The following is a 13,864-nucleotide window of genomic DNA, read 5'->3' on the forward strand; positions in this document are numbered from 1 at the left end:
CTGCATCGGGGCAGTTCCGCTGGGGGCACACGGCCCATCCCTGCATCGGGGCAGTTCCCCTGGGGCACACGGCCCATCCCTGCATTGGGGCGGTTCCCCTGGATGCATACGGCCCATCCCTGTGTCGGGGCGGTTCCCCTGGGGGCACACGGCCCATGCATGGGTTGGGGCAGTTCCCCTGGGGGCACACAATCCATTCATACAATGGGATTGCTGTCACTGGTCTTTCATTCATGTTTTACTCACATCATCCACTTGCTGTTCCAGTTTGACTTTGGCCTTGGTCAGCGTGTTGACTTTGTCCTCTTCAGCCTGCAGGTCATCTAGGGCCTGCTGATGCGCCTCCTGCAGCGCTTTCTTCTCCTTGGTCAGCTTGGCAATGATCTCATCCAGAGCCGCCATTTCTTCAATCAGGTTTTTAACCTAGGCCGGCAGAGGAAGAAGAGAGCTTAACTCCTCAGGAGTCAGGGGGTGGGAGCAGAGGAGAGCTAAACCACCACATCACCACCACTGCCTTCATCTCCATCACCATCGCTGCCTTCTTCATCATCCCCACCACCACCTTCCTCACCATCATTGCCATCACTGCCCTCATCACCACCATCCTCACCACCACCACCATGACCTCCACTACCTTGTGTGATGCTGTATGGAATATGGGAGACACTTAATGATATTATGGATACCAATATTGTAAAATTGCAATGAATTGTGCTAGATATGCCACGTAAGGTATCTACAAAAATGTTACAATTTGCCAAATATGATCATCTTGTTTATATGTTTGTAGCACCTTTGTATTGTGAGTTATAGATAGGTAGGGTATATCTGTATTTCCAATCTTGTGCTGTGTTTCTGGGTGACACCCCCAGACAGATTGGCATCAGCACTAAGCCAGCTTGATGACCCATCAAGGGACATCAGCCGTACAATAAACCAAATGAAAAAGCCAGGGAACACACCTGATGAGTCAGCAAGCCATGTAAGGGTATGCCTATGGACAAAGAACTCTAAGGCTTTTCCATGTGCTGTGAAGCTTGTGTATGGGCCACAGAAAATACAAGCCTCATGGCAAAAGAATATAAAAGGCAACTGCAACATCTCCATTTTGTCTTCAGGCCTGCTTCCCACTGGAGTAACTTTTCTACAAACTGAAGCTCTGAACCAAGGCCTGAATGACCTATCCAAGCTGTGGATATATTCCAGGGGGACTTTCAAGCCAGCAAACTCACCAATACTGCTAAGAACCTGATATATGGACTCTGAAGTCTCTGTATGTATCTGAGTGCTTTACATTTAATAAATCTCTTCTTGTTCTTTCTTTTTTCCTTATAATAAACCCTTAGTTTTAGATACTGAAGAACTGGCTGGCAACATGGTATTTTGGGTAAGAGCCAAACTAATATTGACCTGGCAATGTGGCTGGCCCTTTGGGGATCAGAAGAACATTTTGTATAGTTTTTAAGTAACTTCTCACTGTACTGGACCTAGGTGGAGGAGCCAGAGAACTGGAATGCAATACAGGGGGCTGTGTGATTTCCTTTTTAGCTTCTCCATAACTAGTATGGGGAATCAGAAGCAGTTTGTGACCAGTGAATGTACTTCAGTGTTACCCACCAGTCTTTGGTATTATCTGCTCTCCCTTTTGCAGCCTGCCCTGACCTTGGCATTTCCAGTGATGGCTGTCCTAGGCACCACCACCATCTCCACAAGCACTGCCATCCCCACCACTGCCTTCATCACCTCCATCACCATCAGCATCCTCACCGTCACTGTCACCATTACTGCCTTTAGCCCCATTGCTCTTGCAGGTCTGTCATGGGCTTGCTTCTTATTCCAAGGCTTTCACCAGCTACACCAGGCAAAACTGAAGGCAGTTTTTGCAAGTGGAAAATCGTGGCATTACCCCCAGCTTCGCTTATTGCTGCACAGACTGTGCAATGCTCTGGAGCCAGAGAGGTTTTTGCTCTTTCAGATACTACCTTCTACAGAGCCCGGCTGCATTTTGGCCAGCCCTATCAGAGACTCAGCCCTTCCTCTCACACCCTAACAGCAACCTCCTCTCCCTGAGCAGATCCCTGGGCTCCTACAGTCATGACGCTCAGGGAAGCCATCGGGAGTGTGGCCACAGAGCTCTGTGGAGCCCCCAGTAACTGGCAGCAGCAGTTGCACAGTGACCCCTCTCACATGCAGTGCTGGTTACCTTGTTCTCTGTGGCATGCTTCTCCTTCTCCACCTTGGCCAGCGTGAGCTCTAAGTCATCAATGTCCTTCTTCAGCTCAGCACATTCATCCTCCAGCTTGCGTTTCTTGGAGGTCAGGTCCGCGTTCATCTCCTCCTCGTCCTCCAGACGCTCCATCAGCTCTTTCACCTTGGCCTCCAGCTGGATCTTGGTTTTGATCAGCAGGTCACAGCGCTCTTCTGCATCAGCTAGGTTGTCTTGTTCCTGGAAGAGTGCACAAGGAAACACATGCTCATCCAGTACTTGGTCCTGCTAGTGAAGGCAGGGGGCTGGACTCGATGACCTTTCAAGGTCCCTTCCAGTTCTAGGAGATGGGGATATCTCCATTATTAATTAATTTTAATCCATTTCCCCCAGGAAATATTACCAGCCAGGCAGAGGTCCTAGCCCCTGGCAGAGACCACTACACCCTCATTCTCCTGGACACTAGCTGCTGATGCTCTTCACTTAATGTAGAGAGCAAGCACAAGCCATTCAGGCAGATGGAAGGAAGCTTTTGTTTCTTTCTGGCACGTTCCCATCCTTTTTCTTCCCATCCCTTAGGGCCAAAGGGGAACAGGAGAGCTGCTGAAGCTGATGCTGGTCCTTCTGCTTCAGGTGTTTCAGGTGGTGGGAGGTGCTGGACTGACAGTGCCTGGAGACCGCACTCCAGGGAGCAGGCACAGCTTGGCCAGCAGACACTCACGCTTCCTACCCATGTGCTGCAGACTGTTCTGGTGGGGTCACCTTCACAGAGCGGCCCATTCATTCCTCAGTCTCTGCCCTGACACAAGGGTTCCCCTTATGAAGGGACTTTTTGTGAGACGGGCATTTGCTCAGCACTGGACTAAGGCCTTCCATCTCATTTCATGCCGGCCTCTGAATGGCCAGCAGATGACACTGGACCATCGCTGCCTAGACCAGACTGAGCAGTGACCTAGAAATTCTCCATTCCTGAGCCTCGCTCCTTTGAACCATCCTGTGCACAGTGTCAGGTCCTTTTCTGAGCCCTCTGGGGTGCTAGGGGCCAGAAGGCTAGTGGTTCCCATCTAAGGGACAGTTCTGGCTTGTGGTATTACACTTGACCTGTCCAGCGGGGTATGCCCATGCCTACCCCCACTCTCACCACCCACACCCACACCCACATCTCCCCTGCCAAGGAGCTGTACACGGGACTTACAGCTTGAAGATGGAGAGACAGGTCATTCTTCTCCTGGATCATGGTAATTTGTTTCTCTTCTAGCTCCTTCCTCTTAACCTCTGACTTCTCCAGAGCTTCCTTCAGCTTCTGGAACTCCTCCTTCAAGGTGGCCATCTCCTTCTCAGTCTGCGCCGACCGCAGCAGAGGCTTGATCTTGAAGAAAAGCTTCATCCAGGACCAGTTTTTGACAGCATTGAAAGCGCGGATGTTCCACTGGATGGTGTAGAGCGCTTCCCTGAGGCACGAGAAGGGCAGGCTTAGTCAAACTATGACACCCAGGGACTCCCTGCTGGCTCCCACCCCACAAACCCCTTCTCCTTAGCTGGCACGTGCAGGGATAGGTTTTCACAACAGCTCAGCATGTCGGGTGCATGTCAGGGGTTGAGCTCCTTGGGGAATCTGGCCCTGGCGGCAGCAATTGCCGTGACTGCCCAGCCAGTCCATGGTGCTTATGTACAGCAACAGAAGGGTCAACAATGGCCTCAGGTCTGGTCCATGGCCTGGAATGCATTGACCCTCCCAGGGGTTTCTATCCCAGTGCATCCCTCGCGAGCCCTCAACACTGACTGTAGGAGACTTCCCAAATATGGGGACGTGGCTTTTTGTCTCCTGCTGCCAGGCCCCTCTCAGCCCCGCTTTGCAAGCCATGGAAAAACACTCCTTTGGCAATACAGCTGACACGAATGCACTTCTCCTGAGTTGCTGGGATGCTGTCCTTGCCTGCCGCCTGGAGAATCCACCACCGCTCAGCCTGAGCGGCCCAAGGAGGTAACTGATCTGCCTTATACAGTCTCCATTCCCTCGCCAGGAGTAATAACGCCCATGGATGGCACTGCTGCCTGTACAGCAATGGGAGAAGCGATCCCCTGGGTGGAGCAGGGCGGGGGAAAAGGGCATTCCGTCCCATGGAAGAATGGGATATTTCAGAATTTGGTTTCATTCTGATTTGGAATGAAATTCTCCTTAAAAGGGAACGGAGCTGCAGGCAGGCTGCTGGGCGGAGCTGCCCCAGAGCCATGAGCTTGGGAGCCAGGACTTCTAGGCTCTCGGCTCCCCATCCGCCCTCCAGGCAGGCTGCCCAGGAGCTGGGCGGGCGAGCTGCACCGAAACCAGGCAGGGCTCTGCTGGAACTTCAGCCACATCAAACCATCGCCACAAAACGGTTCCATTTTGATTGATTGGCAAAGGTTTCATTGGCATTCCATCCAGCTCCACCCCTGGGCTTGTCTGACCAATCGGGCATGGTGGGAGGTTCATCCCTGCCTGCTCTGATTGGATGGCAAAGGGTGAGCGGTGCTAGGAGGGCGGGCCGCCCCTCTAGCTGCTCTACCTTCTGCTGATGATCTTCTGATACTCAATGCGCATCAGTCGCCCACGGATTCTGGCCTGCAGCATCGTCAGGATCTTGGCCAGACGCTCGTCTCGCATCTCCTCCAAAAGGCCCAGCAAACCAGCTTTGAAAAACACCTGCAAGCAGGGGAATAAGAGCAGAGCTTATGGAACTAACGGGCACCCGAACTCTCTGAGCAGCCATCAGGTGCGTGTGATTCAGTGCCACCACAGAGGGGCTCAGGGCAGCTGTTGGCTGCTCAGGAGAGATACCTGAAGCAGCCACTGCATTCTCTTTGCCCTGCGGAGGGCGCCATGTTTCTCTGTGGCTGTGGTACATGCTCAGGCGCTGCAGCGATTCGGAGGGCAGACCCCTTGACGCCATTTCTTCAGCGCCTGAGTGTGTGTCATCAGCGCTGCCTGGTGTGGACTCACAGCGCTAGTGCACCACAGCCCGCTCGGTGACGTGTGCCCCGATTGCTAGGGCAGGGCCTAGGGGAGCTCTGAGCCAGCGACTGGGGTGATGGGAGCCTGGGGAAAGGGAGTCCTTGCTGGACCCTCCTCCCCACCTGCCTCTCTGCCCTTCCCTAGCTACCCATCTCCAACTGCCACACTGAGCCCCCCCAGTGGAAGAGCAGGCAGGCAGGGCAGGGGCCTGCAGCAGGAGGGTCTAGTTTGGGGGCAGTTTGGAGCAAGAGCTCTGGAGGCAATGAGCCCTGGGGAGAGCAGAGTGAGCTGGAGCTGGAGGAGAGCACTGGGAGCTCTCACCCCTCCCCTCCCTGCAGCTCTGCAAGGAGGAGTCCCATCCCCGGGGCAGACCACCCAGCCCCAGCTCCCTCCCTGCCTGCCCGAGCCCAGCTGCCCTCCCCTCTCACCTTGGTGTGACCAAACTTGTACTGGGAGTGGTCCAGCTCCAGGGAATTCAGCAGCTTCTCCGTGGCCTTTCTGCTGTCCACAAACTTGTCATCAGGAATGGCAGCAGGATTCAGGATCCGATAGCTGCAGAGACACGGCAGAGGGGCCATAGCACCGAGCGGGTAGCTCCCCCTTACTCCATGCACGGAGGGACCCAGCCAGGAACACGTCTGTGCGACACGTGCTGTGGTCACGCTGGACACCGGCAGCACCATGGCACAGGTCGTGTCCTGGCTTGTGCACCAGTACCCAGCATGCCTGGCCAGCTCAGAGCTGCCTCCCCTGTGCTGGGATCTGCATGATACAAGCACCATGGGGCTGAACTGCCAGGATCAGAGCCAGGCCAGCAGGTGGCCAATTGTGCCTGGGCCAACACTTCCACCCAGCTCCGAGCTCGGCTCACAGAAGCAGGGAAGGAATTGACTGGGCTCTGTGCATCTGATGGGGCGAGCCTCATTAGCCCCTGACTGACATTCAGCCTCTGCCTTGGGCTCCGGCCTCTCACTCCGAACACCATCATTTGGAGGAGGGCTGCACAAGACCCTGCTGTATCCACGTTAGCCCAGGTGCATCAAGGAATTTCGGACGGCTTTGCCCTGGGAAGCAGGATGAAGGCACCATGAGCAGCAGGGCCAGTGGCAGGGGGTAAGCGACGTACTTGCTGGGTTCAGATGAACCCCCACGTGCTGGGGAGCAGAGCGGAGCCTGGGGCGATCTGCCCCCTGCCTGAGCTAGTCCCCAGCAGCCAGGGGAGAGAGAGGGGAGGCATTACCGCTGCTTGAAATCAGCGTAGAGGAGCCTGTTGGGGAAGCCTTTGCGGCAGATGCGAATGCCCTCCAGCACGCCGTTGCAGCGCAGCTGGTGCAGCACCAGGAAGGCGTCCATGGCTCCTGCAGAGGAGAGAAAGCAGCCGGGGTTGTGTCAGCAGGGCCCACATCGGCCAGGCTGGGGCCTGAACCAAACCCCATGGCCAGTGGGGCTGGGGAGCTGAAAGCGGAGCCTCCAGCTGGACCTGGATTTTGCACATGGCCCCTGTTTTAATAACCGGTTTACCCCACTCGCTGGCCTGGACTGAAAGCCAGTGCTGTGGCCTGGGCCCCCTCTGCTCTCTGAGACTGGCCCGTGCGATGGCAGAACACAGGCTCGCACGTAGCTAGGGAAAGATTTGCTTTCCATCTCTGCTGCTCCTGCCAGGAGACTCTGGGAGGGGTCAGAGCAGCATCCACAAAGTGCAGGTGTTTTACCCACAGCTCCTGAGGAGCAACCCGCTTGCTTCTGGGTTTAGACCCCTGTAAAGGTCCTTGTCACTTTTGCATCCAAGGGGCCCATGCGGACAGGGAGCTCTCCTATGGCCCCTCTGGGCAGCCCTAGGGCACATGGTGCAGCTGGAGGGGAGTGCGTCCCCTCACCCTTCCTGACAGGAACTGGAATTCATAGGCCCAGGAAAGACACCTGTCAGGCCTCCTTAGCTGGGAATCAGTGACTAGAGGTGGGGGATGGGATCCTCAGAGCTCTGGTGGGAACAGGGGGGATCCCTACACACACAGCCCAGAGGAGATAATGATGGGCTGCCATTAATCCGAATGCTGTTCCCAGGCCAGCCCAGCCCCACCCCAGCCCTGCAGCTGCATACCTGGGGTCTTGGTCTCATTGGGGATGATGCAGCGGACGAAGTGAGGCTGGGTGGCACGCAGGTTGGTCATCAGCTTGTTGAGGTTCTCCTGTAGGGCAGATACGAGGGTGAGGCGGGACACGCTGCCTCTGCCCTGCCGGGTGTCGCCACTCGCCTCGCGTCCCCCTGCCCCCTCATCAGTACCCAGTATAAAAGTCCCCACCCTGCTGTCCCACTGCTTGGGCCGAGCCCCTGGCTAGATGCCAGCACCAGTCTGAGCCCAGAGCAGAGCCTGCCCCCCTCTCAGACAGGGGTCGGGGCCGGCAGTGGTGCTGGGTGTCACAAGCGCCAGCGCTGTGGAGCGGGGCAAGGAACCAGATGCTCTTGTTCTTAGGAGTGAATTTAGGGTTGGTGACAGTGAGGAGCTGAGCCAGACCCAGTGTGCACAGAGGCTGGGCAAGCTCCCACTCATGCCCCTCAATGCCACCAGCAGTGCCCTGCTAGCCCAGCCCTGGGCTCCCCCTAGCCCTCTTCTGCCGATGTCCCTTCACCCTGGCCTGGCTCATTTCCTGGGAATGTCTCCTCAGGGGTCTTTGTACCTTCCCAAGGCTGTGGGAACAACACCCTAAGCCCAGCTTCCATAGAGAGGTCTCTGGGCACTGGGGGCCTGCAGCCTGCAGGGGGGCTCGGCACTGCACTCCTTTGAGGCTCTCCTGAGCAGCCTCTGGGTGGTGCCATTCTCCACAGGGGTTTGCCATGCACGGTAGGGGCTCCCAAGCACGTTTTCATTTGCAGCTTGGGGATGGATTTGACCCTGGGAGTCTGGAGACAAGAGCCAGCCACACCGGCAACCCCCGCACCAGCCACGCTCCTTGTGAAAAGTGCAAGGACAGGGCACAGCCTGGGGGGAGGCATTCCCCCCGCCCCTGTCTCGCTCAGAGCATGGGTGATGCATGACATTTGTTTCTGGGACTTCCTTTCCCTTTGAGCAATGGCCCAAGCCACCCTGAAGCCCTGCCCTTTCTTGTGCCATGCCAAGCTACCCCCTCTCCTAGGCCAAGGGCTCAGGCAGGCAGCCCCCTGCTCTCGGTAGCAGACACCCTGCAGCAGCTAGACTGACCCACTCACAGCAGCGTGACTCTAAGGCAGAGAGGCCTTCCCAGTGCACAAGGAAAGAGGCCAGTGGGTTGAACCTGGGGCCCTCCGCTCTGAAAGCCCCCTCATCTGACCCTGGAGCCAATGGAGACTGGCACAGCTGCTGCTCCCCTGTCATTGCAGGGTGAGACTCTTCCAGCAGGATCTAGCTTTCGGCTTATGAACCCCAGTCTGGTCTGGTTCTCAGCTATCCCCCTGGCTGCCTCAGTTCCTGCCTGGACAGAGACACCCCCGGAGTGAGTGCTGTGAACGGGGTTCAGAGCCCTGTGCTGCACTGAGCTAGCAATCTGCTCTAGCCATCTCCCAAGGCAGGAGAGCTGCAGGGCGGCTCCATAATCCGCCCCTGTTCAGAGCCCCGTAAGATCCACCTTCATTGTCTTCTGCCAAGGGCTGTCCTTCCCGCAGTCCAGAGTGAGGAGAGAGGTAGCACAGACTTAAAGTGATGTTCATGTAATACATTATCTAAACATCACTGCAAGTCTTAACTGCCGCTCTCCCAAAGGCGGAGACGCTGCCGGGCGCCGGGCAGCACAGCCATCGCGGGCTCAGCAGCGGCACAAGCCCCACCTCAAAGGGGGGTATTTTCTCTCCGTCTGGGACCACGGGTCCTTAGCTGAGCGAGTGCAGCGCGGAGAGGAGCTAGCAGCCGGGGGCTGAGACTGTTCCCGACCCGGCACAGAGCTAGCACCTGCTCTAGGGCTGAGGACCTGTCGTGCCCACGCAGCAAGAAACACCAACCCTGTAGGGTCTTTGTGTCTCTTACGGCATCAGGGGCTTGTGAGGGAGACGCCCCCGGGCTGTGTGAGGGGCTGGGATGGATTCTCAGAGGGGAGTCTTCACCCTCCAGTCCTGGGTGTGGGTCTCGCGCTTACCTTATGCACCTGGGACACCGTTTGGAAGGAAGCTGCCTTCTTACGCTTCTCCTTGACCCCTGCCTTCGGTGGCTCATCTGTTGGAGGGAAACACGGTAAATTAATGATGCCAATGAAGTATTGCTTTGTGGTCTGTTGTGTCTGCTGCACTTGAAAGACTCTGGGTCCCATGTTGGTGCTGTTAGATGAGCCACAGGCCAGCTCTGGGCTTGGGAGTGTGTGAGGAGGGAGGTGGGTGTGTGTGAGATGGGAGGAAGGGGCGTACAAGGGAGAAGAATGGGTGTGTGAGGAGGAAGGACTTGGTGTGTGGGAGGAAGGGGTGTGCAAGGAAGAAGAATGGGTGTGTGAGGTGGGAGGTGGGTGTGTGAGGCAGGAAGAATGGGTGTGTGAAACGGGAGGCGGAGGGGGTTTGTGTTGGGCCCAGACGCGGTGGCAGAAGGCCTACGAGCGTGTGAGCAGGGACGTTGGAGGGAGAGTGGAAGTGTGTGTAGGATCGGTGAGCACGTTAATGGAGGGGCAGAGCTGTGTGTGAGTCCCCCGTCTCTCTCCTCACTGGGGAGTGGACGGTGGCTCGTGAGTCCTGGCATGGGCAGAATTCCCTGTCATGCAGTTCTTAGCAACCCCGACAGCACCGGGCGCCAGGTCTCTGTAACGGGGGAAATGGCAACACTTACCTTGGACCACACCTGCAGACCAGGGTAAACCTCTGCTCCCCTCTGGTTTTGCCCAGCTTTCCTGTTGGGATTCCCCTTCACTCCCATGACACCATCCCCCGCTGGGCTCCCCAGGACTAAGCTGCAGCACCCCATTGCCCAGGGAGCGAGAGACTGTGCATGGGAGTTGAATCCAGGTCTCCCAGGAATCAGTGCAGCACGACACCCCAGGTCTCTTGGTGAGCAGGCGATGGACAGTGGCAGATTAGCCACTGGGCTAACAAGGCCCGTGCTTAGGGGCTCCAGCCAATTGGGGGGGCCCAGAAAAATGGGTGCCCCTGTGCCCTGATCCTGTTTCCCTGGCAGGAGCATGGGGGGGGGGAAGTGGGGAGACTGCAGGCAGAAGGGGTGGGGAGGGGCCCCCACTTGCTCTGGCCTAGGGCCCCACAAAACCATAATCCACCCCTGGTGATGGCCTTCTGTCAGAGCCGCTGCACGCTGCAGGCCTGCTGGTGCCGGCAGAGAGCAGTTCTGGGCAGCTTGTGAGGTGGTCCCAGGTGAGGTCACGGTGTGTGTGAGGGGGGAAGTGGGGCAGGACCACGGCTCACCTGAGGAGGAGCTCACGTAATTCTCATATAAGCTGCCCAAGAGCTTGTTCTGCGATTTCTGGAAGACGCCCACCACTGTCTCATTCAGGGGGTCTTTATTCTTATCCAGCCAGCCAACGATGTTGTAGGGCACCTGTCGCCACAGGACAAAGAGAAGCAGGTCAGGTCAGCAGCCCAGCACGGAGAGCCCAAGAAGCCAGGGAAAGAGAAGGGCTCGGCAGGGGACATACCACTCCCGCGTAGTGCACCAGCTCAAAGTGCGCCTCGTATTTGCGCTTCTTGTCTGGCCGTGGCTTCTGGAAGTTAGGCGACTTCCCGATGTGGTTGTCGTACAGCTTGGCCTTGAAGGACATGTCGGAGGCTTTCGGGAACATGCACTCCTCCTCCAGGATTGAGAGGATTCCCATCGGCTGCAGGAAAGGATACCCGTAAGCCGCTCAGAGTTCGGCACAGCAGGGAAAGGACAGGACAGGCTCCCGCCCTATCCCAGCCCCCAACCAATCCCTGGCAAAAATGCAGCCATCCTAGCACCTGAATTGCATGGGGGACTTGCTCTGCGCTACTGGCTGGGGACGTGCTGAGGCCCTTGCCAGGGAGGGAGAGTCGTCATTCAAGCTTCTGCAGAGAGGAGCTGGGAGAATGTGCCACGGGGCAAACTGTCACCACCTTGTGATGGCATTTCCCCATCATTCCCTCCCTACTGGCAGGATAAACTCTATTGTGGAAAGCCCCTCCCCCGCTCTCCCACATTACCACCAGCCCACTGCCTTCTGGGATTCCCCTAATCGGTAAAAGTCAGGGGGGATTTTCCAAGGCACAAGCTGGATTTTTCCCTGCTCCCATAGACCGTCCCGCTCCCCCGGACTTGTTTTTCATTTTCCTCTCGAGCAGTCAGGGCCAGGGTGAAATCTAGAACTCGCTGAGGGCTCAGCAAGCCATTTAGAACGCTTACCCTACAGCTCAGTCTGGTGGCAGCCATCTATCCTACCCCTGTAATAAAAGGATCCACCAAACGGTATTGCTCAGCGGGATGCTTGGTTACAAACAGGGATTATCAGAGCCCTGTGCAGCCAAACCGTATGCTCAGCCCGCTCCGGTCTCAGACAGCCACCCAAGTGGGCTGGCAGAGTCACTGACCCCCATCTCCACGCCTCATGCTTTACCTTCTCAATCAGGTCAATGCAGGCCTGCAGGTCCAGGCCAAAGTCGATGAAGACCCATTCGATGCCTTCTTTCTTGTATTCTTCTTGCTCCAGGACGAACATGTGGTGGTTGAAAAACTGTTGCAGTTTCTCATTGGTAAAGTTGATGCACAGCTGCTCAAAGCTGTTATACTGCAGGCACAAACAAAACCTCTGTGTCAGCAAAGGGGAGCATCCACTGGTACCAGTCCGTCACTGATTCCAGCCAGCCCATGTGGACAGGCCCAGCTGGGATCCCATTCCAGAACAGTTGGAAAGGAACTCAGCTGGGACTGAATCGGCACTCTGGTCCTCAGCAACAGCAGAGCAATTCCCAGGGGCTGTGGTGGGTGTATTCTGGGTTAATGAATTGACGCATGAGCTCCATTCTCCATAGACACCCATATCTTCATGGCAGAACTGCCAGAAGCCATGGGAAAGCTGCGTGTGTGCCTATGGCACTGAGTCTGTTTAATACACACCACCCCTGCAACCCACCTCAAAGATCTCAAAGCCTGCGATGTCCAGTACTCCGATGAAGAACTGCCTGGCCAGCCTGGTGTCCAGGGTTTTGTTGATACGAGTCACCAACCACTTGAACATGCGATCGTAGGTGGCTTTGGCCAAGGCCCCAACTGCATACACCACCTGCCAATGCAATCCGGAAAGGGCTCGTCACATCAGGACTTGCTCCCTATTGGTTTCATACTGTCTACTACACCCAGCCTGAGGCAGTGAAAACCCATTACTCTCAGAGCAGGAAGGGGAATAGCCAGCCAGAGCCAAGAGAATCGGTGCTCCCACCAAGGGCTGTTCACATTTTCAGCCACTGAATTAGTCCGTGTGTTTGTGTTCATGCAGCCACTTATCTTGTGCCCTCCTCTCCTGACTAAGTGTACGTGCAGCTCCAGGCTGGGGTAGCCTGTCAAGGATGTGCTGGGGTCAAGATTAGATCTAGGGTGACATTTTCAAAAGTTCTCCAGTGACTTAGGCGCCTGTGTCCCATGGACTTTCTGACCCCCAGGCTCCCAAGTGCCTAAGTCACTTCTGAAGATGGAACATAGGCCCACGACTCAGATAGGAATGATCAAAAATGTGACTCCCAGGCTGGTGTGCAAGGTGGGTGTGCAATCCAGGCCAAGGTTTGGGTGTGCGGCTGAGGGTACTAAAACCTCATGAGCTGTGCTTGCAATCTTCCCGCCCTCGACCGTGGGAATCTCACAAGAGCTGCTCTCTTGGGGAGGTTTCCACCATCTTGAGCCAACATTCTCAGGAGATTGGGGCTGCAGCTGAAGCACGAACCACAGAAATTAGGCCCCTCTTGTGTTTGGATCCAGCCCAGGCCAAACCACAGTGTCCAGGGATTTGAACCCAAACCCTCCACAAATCGAAGGGGTTCGAATTGAAATTCCAGCCTTGGCCCAACACTGTAAAATGCAATGGCCAAAAATATCCGGCCATCAACCCAGCGCACTCCCTGCTTCCACGTCACACTAGCAATGAATAACCGAGACAGCTGCTAAAAGGCAGCAACAGCAGGCTCAGCTTACACCATGCCCTTGGGGCTCCCAAACTCAGACTTTGTGGGGCCACCAGAGGGGTGAACTCCAGAGCCAAGGGCCCTGCACTGGGAATGCCACCCAAATCCATTGCTCTCCTGTGGGGCACAAAGCCAAGGGATTCCAGGTAAGAATGCAGGCAGGAGACTACAGTCCCAGCACACTCACCTGTTCCACGTTCTGACCTTTTGTCATATACTCATTTCCTACTTTCACTCTTGGGTGGAGCAGCCCTTTGATGAGGTCAGCTGAGCTGATTCCCATGAGGTAGCAGGCCTTGTCAGCACCTGCAATACATCATCAAACCATGAGGAAGCAGCCAGGCGATGGGCATACTCAAGACAAAAATATAGGCTTCTATGGCTGAGATGATGCTGTCCTAATTCTGCTGGCTTTCACTAACCCGAAAATGCTCTGTAGTCTGCCCATCTCCCCCGCGGGCAGTGTCTGTATTGTGTTCTCCAGGGTGTGGTGTGTAAGGTGGAGTTGTATGGGGCTTTTGGCATCTGGAGATTTTTGCACATGTGCTTCTCTGAGGTATTACCAACCCAGAGAATC

At 56.0% G+C, this 13,864-nt stretch overlaps 1 protein-coding gene across 2 annotated transcripts in view; it reads right to left on the reverse strand.

Annotated features, from left to right (window-relative positions):
* The window catches only part of MYH7B (myosin heavy chain 7B), a 52,968-nt gene that overhangs the window by 15,128 nt on the left and 23,976 nt on the right, over positions 1–13,864 (reverse strand). For both annotated transcript variants that reach the window (XM_029912607.1, XM_029912608.1), the window contains 13 exons: positions 13,475–13,593; positions 12,246–12,395; positions 11,730–11,900; positions 10,797–10,976; positions 10,567–10,699; positions 9,306–9,382; positions 7,300–7,387; positions 6,439–6,556; positions 5,627–5,750; positions 4,753–4,889; positions 3,402–3,657; positions 2,204–2,446; positions 247–423 (listed from right to left, as the gene is read on the reverse strand). In XM_029912607.1, the coding sequence (XP_029768467.1) occupies positions 247–423; positions 2,204–2,446; positions 3,402–3,657; positions 4,753–4,889; positions 5,627–5,750; positions 6,439–6,556; positions 7,300–7,387; positions 9,306–9,382; positions 10,567–10,699; positions 10,797–10,976; positions 11,730–11,900; positions 12,246–12,395; positions 13,475–13,593 (1,973 nt within the window). The remainder of the gene's footprint in view (positions 1–246; positions 424–2,203; positions 2,447–3,401; positions 3,658–4,752; positions 4,890–5,626; positions 5,751–6,438; positions 6,557–7,299; positions 7,388–9,305; positions 9,383–10,566; positions 10,700–10,796; positions 10,977–11,729; positions 11,901–12,245; positions 12,396–13,474; positions 13,594–13,864) is intronic.

Source organism: Terrapene carolina, unplaced genomic scaffold (genome assembly GCF_002925995.2).
Source record: "Terrapene carolina triunguis isolate 2854851 unplaced genomic scaffold, T_m_triunguis-2.0 Scaffold233, whole genome shotgun sequence".
NCBI lineage: Eukaryota > Metazoa > Chordata > Testudines > Emydidae > Terrapene > Terrapene triunguis.